Below are 16,531 nucleotides of genomic sequence, written 5' to 3' on the forward strand. Positions count from 1 at the left end.
GGGGCCACTGTTGGGGGCCACGCTCAGCCCGAGTGTGTCTGTGCTTTGGGGAAACTCAAGGTGCCCGTGGTCACTGCGGAGGCCCACGCCACAGGGGACATGCAGAGTTTCAAGACCGTCTTGGGAGCCTTGGAAGAACCCGTCACCGATGTTTGTTGAAAGCCCCGATGATATCTGTGATCGCCGATTCCAGGGTCTCATGGTGACCAGGAGGAGGAGGAGGACCGCTGGTCACGCCCACTAGGACGACCGTTGGGACACCGCCATGGCCACCATCGGGACACCCACATTTCAAATATTGGGACACCCTCATTTCAAACCATTTGGAGAAGGCCCGTTTCGATCATTGGAAAACCCCCATTGTAATCAACGGAACACCCACATTTCAACCATGGGAACACCCACATTTCAACCATCGAAACACCCACATTTCAACCATCCAAACACCCACATTTCAACCATCCAAACACCCACATTTCAACCATCGGAACACCCACATTTCAACCATTGGAACACCCACATTTCAACCATTGGAGCACCCCAATTTGGAACACCCACATTTTAACCATCGGAACACCCACATTTAAACCATTGGAACACCCCAATTTGGAACACCCACATTTCAACCATCGGAACACCCACATTTTAACCATCAAAACACCCACATTTCAACCATCGAAACACCCACATTTCAATCATCGGAATACCCCCATTTCAACCATTGAAACACCCACATTTCAACCATTGAAACACCCACATTTCAACCATCGAAACACCCACATTTTAACCATCAAAACACCCACATTTCAACCATCGAAACACCCACATTTCAATCATTGGAATACCCCCATTTGGAACACCCATGTTTCAATCATTAGAACAGCCCAATTTGGAATACCCCCATTTTAACCATTGAAACACCCACATTTCAACCATTGAAACACCCCAATTTGGAACACCCACATTTCAACCATCGGAACACCCACATTTCAACCATTGGAACACCCACATTTCAACCATTGGAGCACCCCAATTTGGAACACCCACATTTAAACCGTTGGAACACCTCAATTTGGAACACCCACATTTCAACCATCGGAACACCCACATTTCAACCATCGAAACACCCACATTTCAACCATCCAAACACCCACATTTCAACCATCAGAACACCCACATTTCAACTATTGGAACACCCACATTTTAACCATCAAAACACCCACGTTTCAACCTCGAAACACCCACATTTCAACCATCAAAAGACCCACATCTCAACCATCGAAACACCGATATCTCAACCATTGGAACACCCACATTTTAACCATCGAAACACCCACATTTCAACCATCCAAACACCCACATTTCAACCATTGGAACACCCCCCATTTGGAACACCCATGTTTCAACCATTAGAACAGCCCAATTTGGAATACCCCCATTTTAACCATTGAAACACCCACGTTTCAACCATTGGAACACCCCAATTTGGATCACCCACATCTCAACCATTGGAACACCCACATTTCAACCATTGGAACACCCACATTTCAACCATCAGAACGCCCATGTTTCAACCACTGGAACACCCCGACTTGGAACACCCACATTTCAAGCATTGGAACACCGCCATTTTGAGTGTTAAAACACTCTACATTTCAACCTTTAGGACATCCCAAGTTCAACCATTGGGACTCTCCAATCTTAACCATTGGGACACCCCAGTTCACCCACTGGGTCATTCCAAGTTTAACCATTGGAACTCTCCAGTCTTAACCATTGGGACACCCCAGTTCAACCATTGGGACACCCCAAGTTCAACCATTGGGACTCTTTAATCTTAACCATTGGGACACCCCAAGTTCAACCATTGGGACTTTTCAATCTGAACCATTGGGACACCCCAGTTCACCCATTGGGTCATCCCAAGTTCAACCATTGGAACTCTCCAGTCTTAACCATTGGGACACCCCAGTTCAACCATTGGGACACCCCAAGTTCAACCATTGTCACTCCCATATTTTAACTCTGGGGACGCCCCCGTTTTAACCATTGCAGCACCCTCCTTGAAATCACGAGACCCACATTCCAAAAGGCACTCCCCCACCTAAGACCGTCCTTCCCCCACCCCGTCCCCCAGCCTAGTGGACTTTCTGTGGGGGACAAGAAGGTATCGCGGGTCCTACACCACGAGGAGCACTGTCCACTCCGCTCACCGAGACCTCCGCCCACCAGGAGACGGCTCCAGGGTGCTGGGCACGGTGCCCTTGGGCTTCCTGTCTCCGTTTCGCCTCTTTTTTTTTTGGTCCTTTCTAAGTGTTGGCATTTCCTGAGGGCAGGGGAACGGGGACATAGAACCCGGTGGACGTTCCCCAGAGACACCCGTTCCCTCTGTGTGTGTGTGTGTGTGTGTGTGTGCGTGTGTGTGTGTGACGCTCCTGGCCGGACCAGCCCCTTGTGTACCTCACCTCGCATCTCCCTGCCCATCGTGCAACTCAAATCGCGCCAAAGAAATAAACGTATCTTAGCCACGAGTCTCCCGGGCGTGTAGGATTGTCTCGTCGGAGACCCAGGGGTGGACATTTGAGGTGGACAGCGGGGGCTGGGGGGTGGGTGCGGCTGTTGGCCCACGTGTGCGACTAAGGGAGCGTGGACAGTTGGAAATCTAAAACAGGGCTGACTCCCAGCTCAGTGCTCAGGGCTGACTCCTGGCTCAGTGCTCAGGGCTGACTCCTAGCTTGGTGCTCAGGGATAACTCCCGGCTCAGTGGTCAGGGCTCACTCCTGACGGGGCTCAGGGTCCATCTGTGGTGTCAGGTCCAGTCCCGTGTCTACTGCATGCAAGGCCACGCCTCACCCCAGTACTATCTCCACGGCCAGATCTGGCTTCAGACAGGGGCCCGGGGAGGAGACGGAACTGGTTCGACAAGGATGGGCAGCTACCGATGGGGACATGGGATCACCCAGGAGCGTAAACACACGTGTGCAGCATAAAAACACGTGTGCGCGTTGCATGGTTCTGACATGGGGTCTGACACCCGCGGGCTGGTCCCAGCAGGGTTTGGGGCTGCCGGGATGTCCTGGGGGTCCTGGAGGGAGACTCGGCTGTGGCCAGGAGGCATGGGGGACAGCCACACTCACACACTCACATACACACTCACATACTCACATACACTCAAACACACACTCAGTTACACACACTGACACACTCACATACACGCACATGCACAGACACTCACAGACTCTCACACAGTGACTGACACACACAGTGAAACACACTGACACACATACACACTCACACAGACACATATAGACACAGTCATCTCAAACACACTCACATGCTCACTCACACAAACACATATACACTCTCACACACACACACTAACACACACTGATACATACACTGACACACATAGTCACACAAACACACACTCACAAACACACAGTCACTCACACACACTCATTGTCACACACTCCACGGACACACACTCACATAAACACACAGTCACACACACTCACACAAACACACACAGTCACACCGACACACACTCCCAGACACACTCACACATACACACACAGACACACACACTCACATACACACTCACATACACTCACACACACTCAGTCACACACACTAACACACACATAGACACAGATGCACAGACACTCATAGACTCACACTCACACACTGACACACTCACACACACAGTGAAACACTCACACACTCACGTATACACGCAGTCACAAACACTCTGAAACACACTCACGCTCACTCACACAGATACTCACATATACACTCACACACGCCGATACATAAGGTGACACAGTCACACCGACACTCACACAAAGACTGCCAGACACACTCCCAGACACGCACTCACACATACACACACTCACACAGACACTCATACTCACAGACACACTCGCACACACTCATAGTCACACACAGACAGTGACACACACACACATGCTCACACACGCACACTGACACTCATACCCTCACAACCCCCCCCATGTCCCCGGCAGGAGTCCTGAGTGTCCTGAGTCCTGTGGGTGTCCTGAGAGCCCCATCGGGCGGCTCCGCCCGGGACCCCTGGTGGCGTCTCCCCCGCCGGGCGGGTGGCACCTGCTGAGGGTGGCGAGGGGCTGGGGGGGTCTCTGCTCCCGGCCGGGGGGGGGGCGTCCCGGGGGTCCCGGGAGGGCGCGAGGGTCCCCAGGTCACCCTCGGGGCTTCTCCACAGCAGGTCAGGACGTCGTCAACATGGAGAACCAGCACAGGACCAACGCAGAGCCGCCCGGTGAGACCCCGACCCCTGACCCCTCAGCTGACCCCTCAGCTGACCCTGACCTGCCCCTCACCTGCCCGCCACCCCCAACACTGACCCCTCAGCTGACCACATGCCTCTCCCCTCCCTCCCTCCTTCCTTCCTTCCTTCCTTCCTTCCTTCCTTCCTTTCTTTCTTTCTTTCTTTCTTTTTTCTTTCTTTCTCTCTTTCTTTCTTCCTTTCTTCCTTCCTCTTTCTTTCCTTCCTTTACTCCCTCCCTCCATTCCTTCCTTCCTTACTTCCACCCTCCCTCCTTCATCCCTTCCTTCCCTGCATTGTGCTGTCCTTCATTTCTTCCTCCTTTCCTCCCTTCCTTCCTTCTCTCCTTCCTTTCTTCTTTCCTTCCTTCCCTCTTTCCTCCCTCCCTCCCTTCTTTCTTCTTTCCTCTCCTCGTTCCTTTCTTCCTGTCTTTCACCCTCCCTTCTTTTCTTCCTCCTTCCCTTCCTTCAATCTTCCTTTCCTTCCTTCCTTTCTTCCTTCCTTCCTTTCTTCCTTCCTTCCTCCCACCCTTCCTCCTTCATCCCTTCTTTTCCTGCATCATGCTGTCCTTCGTTTCTTCCTCCTTTCCTCCCTTCCTTCTCTCCTTCCTCCCTTCCTTCCTTCCTTCCTTCCTTATTTTCTTCCTTCTTCCTTTCCTTCCTTTCTTTTTTCCTTCCTTCCTTCTCTCCCTCCTTTCTCCCTCCCTTCTTTCTTTCCTTCCTTCCTCTCTTCGTTCCTTTCTTCCTGTCTCACACCCTTCCTTCTTTTCTTCCTCCTTCCCTTCCTTCAATCTTCCTTTCCTTCCTTCCTTCCTTCCTTCCTTCCTTCCTTCCTTTTCTTCATTCCCTCCCTCCATTATTTCCTTCTTCCTTCCTTCCCTCCTTCCTTCCCTCCCTTCTTTCCTTCCATCGTTCCATCATTCCTTCCTTCCCTCCCTCCCTTCCTTCCTCCCTCCCTCCCTTCTTTTCTTCCATCCTTCCATCCTTCCTTCCCACCCTCCATCTCTCCTTCCTCCCTCCCTTCTTCCCTCCCTTCCTCTCTCCTTTTCTCCCTCCCTCCCTCCTTCCCTCCCTCCCTCCCTCCCTCCCTCCCTCCCTCCCTCCCTCCCTTCCTTCCTTCCTTCCTTCCTTCCTTCCTTCCTTCCTTCCTTCCCTCCTCACCCAAATTCTCGCGGAATCCTTTCCCACAGAGAAAAAAGCAAAGACAGCCCCTGCTGGGGTCCCTGAAGGAAGGGTCGGGGGTCCGGGCTGGCGTGAGCATCTCTGTCCACTCCCCTTCCCCAGGCCATTGACCCCCGAAGATCACCGATTCCCAAATCACCCTCAGGGGGCCCTGGGCTGCCTCCCGCAGACCCCCGGGGTGTGTGTGTGTGTGTGTGTGTGTGTGTGTGTGTGTGTGTGTGGTGCCTTTGTCCAACCGTGTCTCTGTGCCCCTCACAGTCCAGCAAACCCTCCTGAAGAGATAAGAATCACCGCCCTGAACCCGGACGCGGGAGTTCTGAACCACCGCTGCGCCGGGCGTTGGCAGACAATCACCCCCGTGCCTGTTCCCCGCGGAGGGCCAGTGCCCGCCAGACCCCCTCCTTGGGCCCTGGCACCCGGCCGGCTACAGCTGGGGGTCTCCGTGACATCATCCGGACCCTCGGAACCTGCAAGCCCGGCCCTTACCCAGGACGAGCGTTGCGTCCACGCCTTCACTTTCTTTGGGAGCCTTTGGGGGTTCCCGAGTGCGATATTCCGGGCACAGTGATGCCCACGTAATGCCAACAGACCCTCCCCACAGAAGCCTTCCTGGGAATCCTGGGGGCCGACCGACCCTCACCTATGGCCTCCCGCAGCAGGGAAGCCGCCCCCCCCCGCCCCCGCAGACCTGCCCAGGGAGGGAGGGAGAGAAGGAGGGAGGGAGGGAGGCCTTTGACCATCCCTAAGTGCCCACTGGCCATTTCTTAACACTGTTGGGGGAATCACTACCCCAACACCAGACAAATAAAAAGAAACAAGAAACTGAGTGCGTTTGTCTATTTTGTTGTGATTTTTAGACCAAAGAGTCTCCAGGGTGTCGCTCTTTTTTTTTTTTTTTTGCTTTTTGGGGTCCCACCCAGCGATGCTCAGGGGTTCCTCCTGGCTCTGCACTCAGGAATCCTGGCGGTGCTCAGGGGACCCTAGGGGATGCTGGGAATCGAACCCGGGTCGGCTGCGTGCCAGGCAAATGCCCTCCCCACTGTGCTAGCACTCAAGCCCCTATCAGTGTTTTTTTTAAAAGAAGAAGAAAATAGGGTTCGATTCCCAGCATCCCATAGGGTCCCCCAAGCACCACCAGGAGTAATTTCTGAATTTCTGAGTACAAAGCCAAGAGGAACCCCTGAGCATCGCTGAGTGTGACAGAAAGGAAGAAAGAAAGAAAGAAAGAAAGAAAGAAAGAAAGAAAGAAAGAAAGAAAGAAAGAAAGAGAAAGAAAGGAAAGAGAAAGAAAGAAAGAAAGAAAGAGAAAGAAAGGAAAGAGAAAGAAAGAAAGAAAGAAAGAAAGAAAGAAAGAAGAAAGAAGGAAAGAAAGAAAGAAAGAAAGAAAGGAGAAAAAGAAAGAAAGAAAGAAAGAAAGAAAGAAAGAAAGAAAGAAAGAAAGAAAGAAAGAAAGAAAAGAAAGCCCATTTAATACAGCATAAAAATTTTCCAATTCTCATGTACATATATGGATTCTCAACTCTGGAATCCAAAGCATATTACATTAAATCATTACATTAAATTCTCTTTTATACTGGAATCTCCTGGTGGTAATCATATGGTCATAGTTTATTTCTTAGCAAAACTATATTTATAAATAAAATATTGTTGGGCTTTTTTTTCTTTTTTGCTTTTTTTGGGTCCCACCCGGCAATGCTCAGGGGTCCCTCCTGGCTGTGCACTCAGGAATCGCTCCTGGCGGTGCTCGGGGGACCCTAGGGGATGCCGGGAATCGAACCCAGGTCGGCCTTGTGCAAGGCCAACACCCTCCCCGCTGGGCTATCGTTCCAGCCCCCAAATTATTTATTTTTAAACCGCCAAATTTTTTTTTTTGCTTTTTGGATTCCACCCGGGGATTCTCAGGGGTTCCTCCTGGCTCTGCACTCAGGAATCACTCCTGGCGGTGCTTTGGGGGACCCTATGGGATGCCGGGAATCGAACCCAGGTCGGCCTCGTGCAAGGCCAACGCCCTCCCCGCTGGGCTATCGCTCCAGCCCTGGAGGTCACGTTTTAAATTTTTCCATTTTATTTTCATGGACTTTGTTCTCATGATGGTGAACGGTACCACAGGAAACACCACATCCCACCCACCCTTACAATATCTTCCCACCACCCCAGTGTGCCCCCAAGGCAGATGCTAAACCATTTACTTTGTATCGCTGGTTAGGAAGCTGGCTTGAGTGTTGCAACATTGTATCACTGAAACCCCATCCTGGACAACTTTGTAACTGTGTATCTCCCGGGGATTCTGTTCGAAACCTGAATTCAAAGAGACAAAGGAAGTCCTGGTCCTCTTCACTAAGAAAGTGGTGCGTGGGTGTCATTCCCATACTAGTTTTATTCACATGGACTTATTATGTGGACGAGCATTGTAATTAGTATGATATTATTAGCATAATAATAGTTATTATAGAATGCGTATTCTGACCCCCGTGGGAAGCATCTCCTTATTCCCAAACGAGAACTGTATATTCATAAACGCAGACGAATAAGAGGCATCGTGTGATTAATTGTAACGCTGTAATTGTGATATTAATCAGTTATTATAAGATTATGGGTTTTTTTTTCCATACAAGTGTTACGAATTATTCCCACAGCTCTTCCGGGAAGTGGTGGGACTTCTCAAGCGCTCAATTTTTCTTCAAGAATCCAGCCGTTACCTCCCCCCCAGAAGGCTTCAACAGCCCCTGATTTCTCTATTATACGTTCATTTGAAGAGAAATACTTCTTTTTCCCGTGTTTTGGGTTTAGATATACTATCAGGGGCTGAAGCCATACCACAGCAGGGAGGACATTGGCCTGGCACGCGGCCGACCCGGGTTCGAGTCCCGGCATCCCCGAGGGTCCCCCGAGCACCTCCAGGAGGGATTCCTGAGTGCAGAGACAGGAGTCAGCCCTGAGCATTGCTGGGTGGGACCCAAAAAGCAAAAAATAAATAAATAAAAATTTAAAAAGTGATGATAAAAATTTAGAGGCCAGAGCGATAACCCAGCGGGGAGGGCATTTGCCTGGCATACGGCCGACGCGGGTTCGAGTCCCAGCATCCCCTAGGGTCCCCCGAGCACCGCCGGGAGAGATTCCTGAGTGAAGAGCCAGGAGGAAGCCCTGAGCATCGCTGGGTGGGACCCCAAAAAGAAAACAACAACAACAACAAAAAAGAGAATATCCCGGTCTGCCACAGAGTCTCAATTCAGCATCGTGGCATTTCCTGGTTTTTTATTTTTATTTTTTTTTTAATTAGTGAAACACCGTGAGGTACAGTTTGTAGATTTACAAATTTTTGTGCTTGGGTGTCAGTTACACAATAATCGAGTCATTGGTTTTTTTAAGGCAAGGTAAAGGTAAAGGTTTTTTTATTGTTTTTAAATTTATTTTTAAATTTTTTTATTATTATTTTTAATTTTTATTAGTGAAACACCGGGAGGTACAGTTGTAGACTCACAGATTTTTGTGCTTGGGTGTCAGTTACACAATGATCGAGTCATTCGTTTTTTTATTGTTTTTAAATTTATTTTTAAATTCTTTTTATTATCATTATTTTTAATTTTTATTAGTGAAACACCACAAGGTACAGTTGTAGACTTACAGATTTTTGTGCTTGGGTTTCAGTTATACAATGATCGAGTCATTGTTTTTTTTTTATTTTAATTTTTAAATTTTTTTATTATTATTATTTTTAATTTTTATTAGTGAAACAGCACAAGGTACAGTTGTAGACTTACAGATTTTTGTGCTTGGGTTTCAGTTATATAATGATTGAGTCATTGTCTTTTTTTTTTTTTTTAGCTGTCAGCGAGCGATTTGATTTCTCCAGGACCATCTGTTTTCTTTCTTTCTTTCTTTCTTTTTTTTTTTTTTTTGCTTTTTGGGTCACATCTGGCAATGCACAGGGGTTCCTCCTGGCTCTGCACTTAGGAATTAGCCCTGGCAGTGCTCAGGGGACCCTATGGGATGCTGGGAATCGAACCCTGGTTGACCACATGCCAGGCAAACGCCCTCCCCTCTGGGCTATCGCTCCAGCCCCTCTCTCTTCCTTCCTTCCTTCCTTCCTTCCTTCCTTCCTTCCTTCCTTCCCTTCTTTCCTTTCTTCCTTTCCATCATCCATCTCTTCTTCCCTCCCTTCCTCCCTCCCTTCCTTCCTTCCTTCCTTCCTTCCTCCCTTCCTTCCTTTCTTCCCTCTCTCCTTTCTTTCTTTCTTTCTTTCCTTCTTTCTCTCTTTTCTTTCTTTTTGGGGTCCCACCCGGTGATGCTCAGGGGTCCCTCCTGACTCATGCACTCAGGAATGACTCCTGGCAGTGCTCGGGGGACCCTGTGGGATGCTGGGAATCGAACCCAGGTCGGCCACATGCCAGGCAAACGCCCTCCCCGCTGGGCTATCGCTCCAGCCCCAATCTGTTTTCTTTTTTCTTTTTTTAACTATAAATTTTATACTCATATTTTCCGATCTGTTTTCTTTGGAGGCGGAGAAAAATGATTTACCCCGGTCGACGGGTGTTCTTCTTGCTCAGGGCAACAACTTGTGTGGTTGCGGTGATTGCCGAAACATTTCACACAGGGCCTGAGTTGCACACACCCGCCCCGACCCACACGCCCCGCCCGCAAAGGGAAAATCCCGCCCCTAAATTTCTCGGCGTTTTTCTCAATTCTCCAGGGGGATGTGGGACGCCGCCCCCCTCCGGTAACTCGCTGAGCATAAACAAGACATGCAAAGTCACAGGGGTTTTCTTGGTGTGTACACACAACACACACACACACACACACGTTGTCTTGGGAGGTCTTGGTTGTGGAAGGTTTGGAGTCTGTGTTGCGACACTTCCCAAGACATGCCCTGGTGCCCATTTTCCTCCCGGGTAAGTTTTCTTGGCACTGGAGCACAATTAAACGGGCGGGCGGGTTCGTTCAGGCATGTTCGGGGTTCGGGGCTGTTGACTCAAGAGTGAATTCCTCTGTCTCTCTGTCTCTGTCTCTGTCTCTCTGTCTCTCTGTCTCTCTCTGTCAGTCTCTCCCTCTCTCTGTCTCTCTCTGTCTTTGTCTCTCCGTGTCCGTCTGTATATCTCCTTGTCTCTCTGTCTCTCTCTGTCTCCCTGTCTCTCTTTGTCTCTGTCTCTCTATCTCTCCCTGTGTCTCTCTGTCTCTCTGATTCTCTCTCTGTCTCCCTGTCTCTCTCTGTGTCTCTCTATCTCTCTGTTTCTGTCTCCCTCTGTGACTCTCCGTCTCTCCTTGTCTCTCAGTGTCTCTGTCTCTCCCTGTGTCTCTGTGTCTCTCTGACTCTCTCTCCTTGTCTCTGCCTCTCTCTGTGTCTCTGTCTCTGTGTCTCTCTCTGTCTCTCTGACTCTCTGTCTCTGTCTCCCTCTGTGTCTCTCTGTCTCTCCTGTCTCTATCTCTCTCTGTCTCTCTGTCTCTCTGTCTTTCTCTGTCTCTCCTTGCTTCTCAGTGTCTCTGTGTCTCTGTCTCTCTCTGTCTCTCTGTCTCTGTCTCCCTCTGTGTCTCTCTATCTCTCCTTGTCCCTATCTCTCTCTGTCTCTGTCTCTCTGTTTCTGTCTTTCTCTGTCTCTTGCCTCTCAGTGTCTCTGTGTCTCTCTCTGTGTCTCTCTGTCTCTATCTCTCTTTGTCTCTCCTTGTCTCTCCGTCTCTGTCTCTCTGTCTCTCCCTGTGCCTCTCTGACTCTCTCTGTGTCTCTCTCTGTCTCTGTCTCCCTCTGTGTCTCTCTGTCTCTCCTTGTCTCTATCTCTCTGTCTCTCTGTCTCTGTCTCCCTCTGTGTCTCTCTGTCTCTCCTTGTCCCTATCTCTGTCTGTCTCTGTCTCTCTGTCTTTCTCTGTCTTTCTCTTGCCTCTCAGTGTCTCTGTGTCTCTCTGTGTCTCTCTGTCTCTGTCTCCCTGTCTTTATCTCTCTGTCTCTCCTTGTCTGTCTCTGTCTCTCTGTCTCTGTTTCTCTCTGTCTCTCTCTCTGTCTCTCCCTGTCTCTCTGTCTCTCTTACACATGCACAGATCTGTACACACACACAACACCATGCACATATATATAGATAGACACATAGTCAAGCACACAGGCACACACATATGCGCACACACACTCAGGCACAACACACATGCGCACACTCAGGGAGGACACACTCAGACATATGCACACACAGACGCACACACACACACCGTGAATGTAAACGCAGACACATACACAACCACCTAGACATACACATATGCAGACACCGTGAACACGTGCAGACACACAGTCACACGGGCACACGCATACACTCCAGCACACGGACGTCTGCCGGCACAGGTGTGTACACACACACCTGCAATGTATACATACACAGACACACAAGTCTACCGGCAGAAGCACACACACACTCACAAACAACAGCCCTACACACAAGGCACAGCCAGAGACACTCAGACATGTATGCAAAGACCCCCATCCCGTGCGCACGGGGGAAAAACACATTAAGCACAGAGTCACACACACACACACAGACACACAATCACCACAAAGATTCCTATAGGCACAAATGCTCAGGTGTGCACCAGTGAGCAGAAAGCACACACACACAAATACACACACACGTGCCCTTCCCTGCATGCACACAGATACACGGATGGCTGATGCACCACACACAGAAGACACACACAGACAGACACACACAGACACACAGATACACAGACGCATACAGACACAGAGATGCGTGCAGACACACCTAGACACACACAGACACAATAGGACACAAAGATACACACAGGTACACCCACAGACACAGACTGACAGACACACAGAGATACACAGACACAGACTGACAGAAAGACACACACACAGACACAGACTGACAGACACACAGACACAGACTGACACACACACAGACACAGACTGACATACACACAGACAGAGACACATACAGACAGATACAGACCCAAGACACAAAGACACACAAATACACAGACACACACAGACAGACACTGATACACACAGACAGACACACACACCAATACACTCACATATGCACGCAGACACTGATACACCTAGACACACACAGACACAATAGGACACACAGATACACACAGATACACCCACAGACACAGACTGACAGACACACAGACACACACATTCAGAGACACATACAGACAGATACAGACCCAAGACACAAAGACACACAAAGACACACAGACACACAGACAGACACTGATACACACAGACAGACACACATACCGATACACTCACCTATGCACACAGACACTGATACACATAGACACACACAGACACACACACAGACACACAGATACATACAAACAAACGCAGACATGCACAGACACACAGAGATGCACACAGACATACATAGACACAGAAGGGGACACGCACATACACACACACATAGACACAGACCGGGAAACACACAGAGACACACAGATACACAGGCACACAGATAAACACACAGACACACACAGAGACAGAATCAGTCACAGAGACACACAGAAACAGACAGACACACATAGAAACACACACAGACACAGAAATACACAGATACACAGACACAATATACACACAGACACAGACACAGAGACAGGCACACACAGACACAGAGACACATACACTGACACACACAAACACTGATACATACACAGACACACATAGACACAGAGATACACACATAGACACACAGACACACATATACACACAGACACAGACACACAGACACACACAGACACTCTGATACACACACTGACACACACAGACAACACACAGATATACACACAGACACACACATACAAGACACAGACACTCTCTGATACACACCAGACACACACTGACACACACACAGAGACAACACAGGCACACACACACACACAGATATACACAGATACACACAGAGACACACAGACACTCACTGATACACACAGACACACACTGACACACACAGACACACACAGAAACACAGATGTACACACAGACACAGACAGACACAGGCACTCACTGATACACACAGAGACACACACAGACACAGACAGTGATACACACACAGACACACAGACACACATCGATGCACACACAGACACACAGATATACACACAGACAGACACAGATACAGATACACACACAGACACACACTGACACACACACGTTGTTCCCTTCCCTCCTACCTCCAACACTCCCGCACACACACACACACACACACACACACACACACACACCCCGCCCAGGGTTCCTCTCAGGACGCCCGGAACCTTTTGCCAGCTGCTCGGGGAACCGCCGACTCTGACGAATTCACTTCCCCTTTTCTCCCGCCCAGAGGGTGACTCTTGGAGCACCCACCTGTGACTCAGTTGCACCTGTGGGAATGTTCCGGAGCAACAGAGACTCAGCAGGGCCCAGGGGAACCTGGACGGCCCCTGCCTTGGCCGGGCCGGGCTGGATGGTCTCAGGGAGCCAGAGCACTGCAAACCGAGTCCGACCCAAGGGACACTGCCCCAGGAAGGGATTCTCGGCTTGCCCTCAGCTGCTCCTGCGTGAGAAAAGGAAGGAAGGACGGGGGCGGGGTGGACCCGAGACCTGCAAACGGACTCGCTTTAGTGTAGTCTGGGATTCGGATGGTGGCCAGACTGCTTGGGACTGACTCCTGGCTCAGTGCTCAGGGCTGACTGCCGGCTCTGTGCTCAGGGCTGACTCCCGGCAAGCTTCCTCCCTGCTGTCCTGAGAGGTCATTCTGTGTCCGTCTGTCTCCTTCCGATCAACTTCACTTACACGCTCCAGATCCGTCCACATCGCACCCAGTTGCGTGACTGCATCCTTTCTCTTGGCTGCGTAGTATTCCATTGTGTTGACGTTCCACTGTTTTCTCAATCCACTCATGTTCATGTTTTATCCACTCACAACGCACTTGTGTTGTTTTCAAAGTTTGGTTATTGTGACTTAATGCTCCAACGAACCCAGCGGTGCAAAAGAAAAAAAAAAGTGTTTTTGACTGGACAGAAAGAAATTTTTTTTTTAAGTTTTTTGCATTTCAGGTATTTGATATATTTTATCAAGACCCTAGGATTGACAACGCTGTTCACAGGAGAATAGTTTCTACTGTGTTGCAACACTAGTCCTGCCACCAGTGGCATACAAAGTTGCAACGCCAATCTTGCCACCGAAGGCAGTTGTTAAATGTATTTGTACATATGTGTATATATATATTTTTATGCAGATACTGTGATTTATGAAGATGTTCATAGTACAGTTGTTTCAGGAATACAATGTTGCAACACCAATCCCACCACCTGTGGCCGTTATTAATGTATTTGTACATATGTCTGTATATATATATTTTTATGCAGATACTGTGATTTATGAAGATGTTCATAGTGCAATTGTTTGACGAATACAATGTTGCAACACCAATCCCACCACCTGTTGCAGTTGTTAATGTATTTGTACATATGTGTGTGTATATATATTTTTCTTATGAAGACACTCTCCTTTATTAAGGTATTTATAGTAGGATTGTTTCAGAAATACAAAGTTGCAACAGCAATCTTACTACCAAGGCAGTTGTTAATTTGTGTGTGTGTATATATGTATATATACACATATATATGGGTTTTTTTATGAAGACAATCTGATTTATTAAGCTGTTCATAGTAGATTTCTTTTAGGAATACAGTGTTGCGACATCAATCTTACCACCAGTGGCAGTTGTTAATGTGTTTGTACATATGCGTGTATATATATATTTTATATGAAGACACCCTGATTGATTAAGGTGTTCATAGTAGAATTGTTTATAAATACAATGTTGCAACAGCAACGTTACCACCAGTGGCAGCTGTGAATGTGTTTGTGCATATGTGTGTATATGTACATCCATGTTTTATGAAGACACTCTGATTTTTTAAGGTGTTCATAGTAGAACTGTTTCAGAAATACAATGTTGCAATACAAACCCCACCAGCAGTGGTAGTTGTTGATGTATTTGTACATATTTTTGTGTGTATATATATATATAATGGAGTCACTCTGATTTATGAAGGTGTTCATAGTAGAATTGTTTTAGGAATACAGTGTTGCAACACCAGTCTTACCACCAGTGGCAGTTGTCAATGTATACATATATATATATATATACATATGTATTTTTTATGAAGACTCTGTGATTTATTAAGGTGTCCATAGTAGATTTGTTTTAGGAATACAATGTTGCAACACCAATGTTGCCACCAATGGCAGTCGTTACTGTATTTGTACATATGCATGTATATATATATGAAGACACTCTATTAAGGTGTTCATAGTAGAATTGTTTTAGGAATACAATGTTGCAACACAAGTCCTACCACCAGTGGCAGCTGTGAAGGTATTTGTACACATGTGTGTGTGTGTATATATGTATATAATGTATATATATATATTATCAAGACATTCTGATTACTTAAGGTGTTCATGGTAGAATTGTTTTCGGAATACAATGTTGCAACACCAATGTTACCACCAGTGGCAGTTGTGAAGGTATTTGTACATATATGTGTATGTATATGTATATAATGTATATATATATTATCAAGGCATTCTGATTAATTAAGGTGTTCATGGTAGAATTGTTTTCGGAATACAATGTTGCAACACCAATGCTACCACCAGTGGCAGCTGTCAATGTATTTGTACATATGTGTGTGTACATACATATGTATATATTATGAAGACTTCTCACTTGTTACTCATCATCCCACTGATCATCAATTTGCTCGAGCAGGCGCCAGTAACGACTCCATTCATCCCTGTCCCAATGCCCTATTGGAGGGTCTTTCAGGGTCGGGGGAGTGAGACCCGTTATGGTCACTGTTTTTCGCAGATCGAACATGCCACGGGGAGCTTGCCAGGCTCTGCCCGTGCTGTACGTAATAACCCGAAACAGGCCAGGTTGGAAAGAGGAACCAGCCTACCCCCGGGGGCCCTCCACTGGGAGCTTCCCGGCTGGGATTGCGGGGTAAGAGGTACAGATTCCAGGACTTAGTTGGCCGGGCTCTAACGTACATCCCAGACTAG

The 16,531-nt window shown here is 48.2% G+C and overlaps 1 protein-coding gene and 1 long non-coding RNA gene across 3 annotated transcripts in view; both read left to right on the forward strand.

Moving 5' to 3' along the window:
* Positions 1-6,168, forward strand: part of CD99 (CD99 molecule (Xg blood group)) — a 45,241-nt gene extending 39,073 nt beyond the window's left edge. The window contains exons 9-10 of one of the 2 annotated variants that reach the window (XM_056109630.1): positions 4,238-4,294; positions 5,740-6,168. In XM_056109630.1, coding sequence (XP_055965605.1) covers positions 4,238-4,294; positions 5,740-5,765 — 83 coding nt within the window. In that variant the 3' untranslated portion in view covers positions 5,766-6,168. The remainder of the gene's footprint in view (positions 1-4,237; positions 4,295-5,739) is intronic. The other variant, XM_056109631.1, reaches the window with a different exon arrangement.
* On the forward strand, positions 1,785-2,531 carry LOC130019006 (uncharacterized). The gene is made up of 2 exons (XR_008791703.1): positions 1,785-1,858; positions 1,905-2,531. It is a non-coding gene; the product is annotated as an uncharacterized LOC130019006 (long non-coding RNA).
* Positions 6,169-16,531: the final 10,363 nt, after the last annotated feature.

Source organism: Sorex fumeus, unplaced genomic scaffold, assembly GCF_029834395.1.
Source record: "Sorex fumeus unplaced genomic scaffold, SorFum_2.1 ptg000354l, whole genome shotgun sequence".
Classification (NCBI taxonomy): domain Eukaryota; kingdom Metazoa; phylum Chordata; class Mammalia; order Eulipotyphla; family Soricidae; genus Sorex; species Sorex fumeus.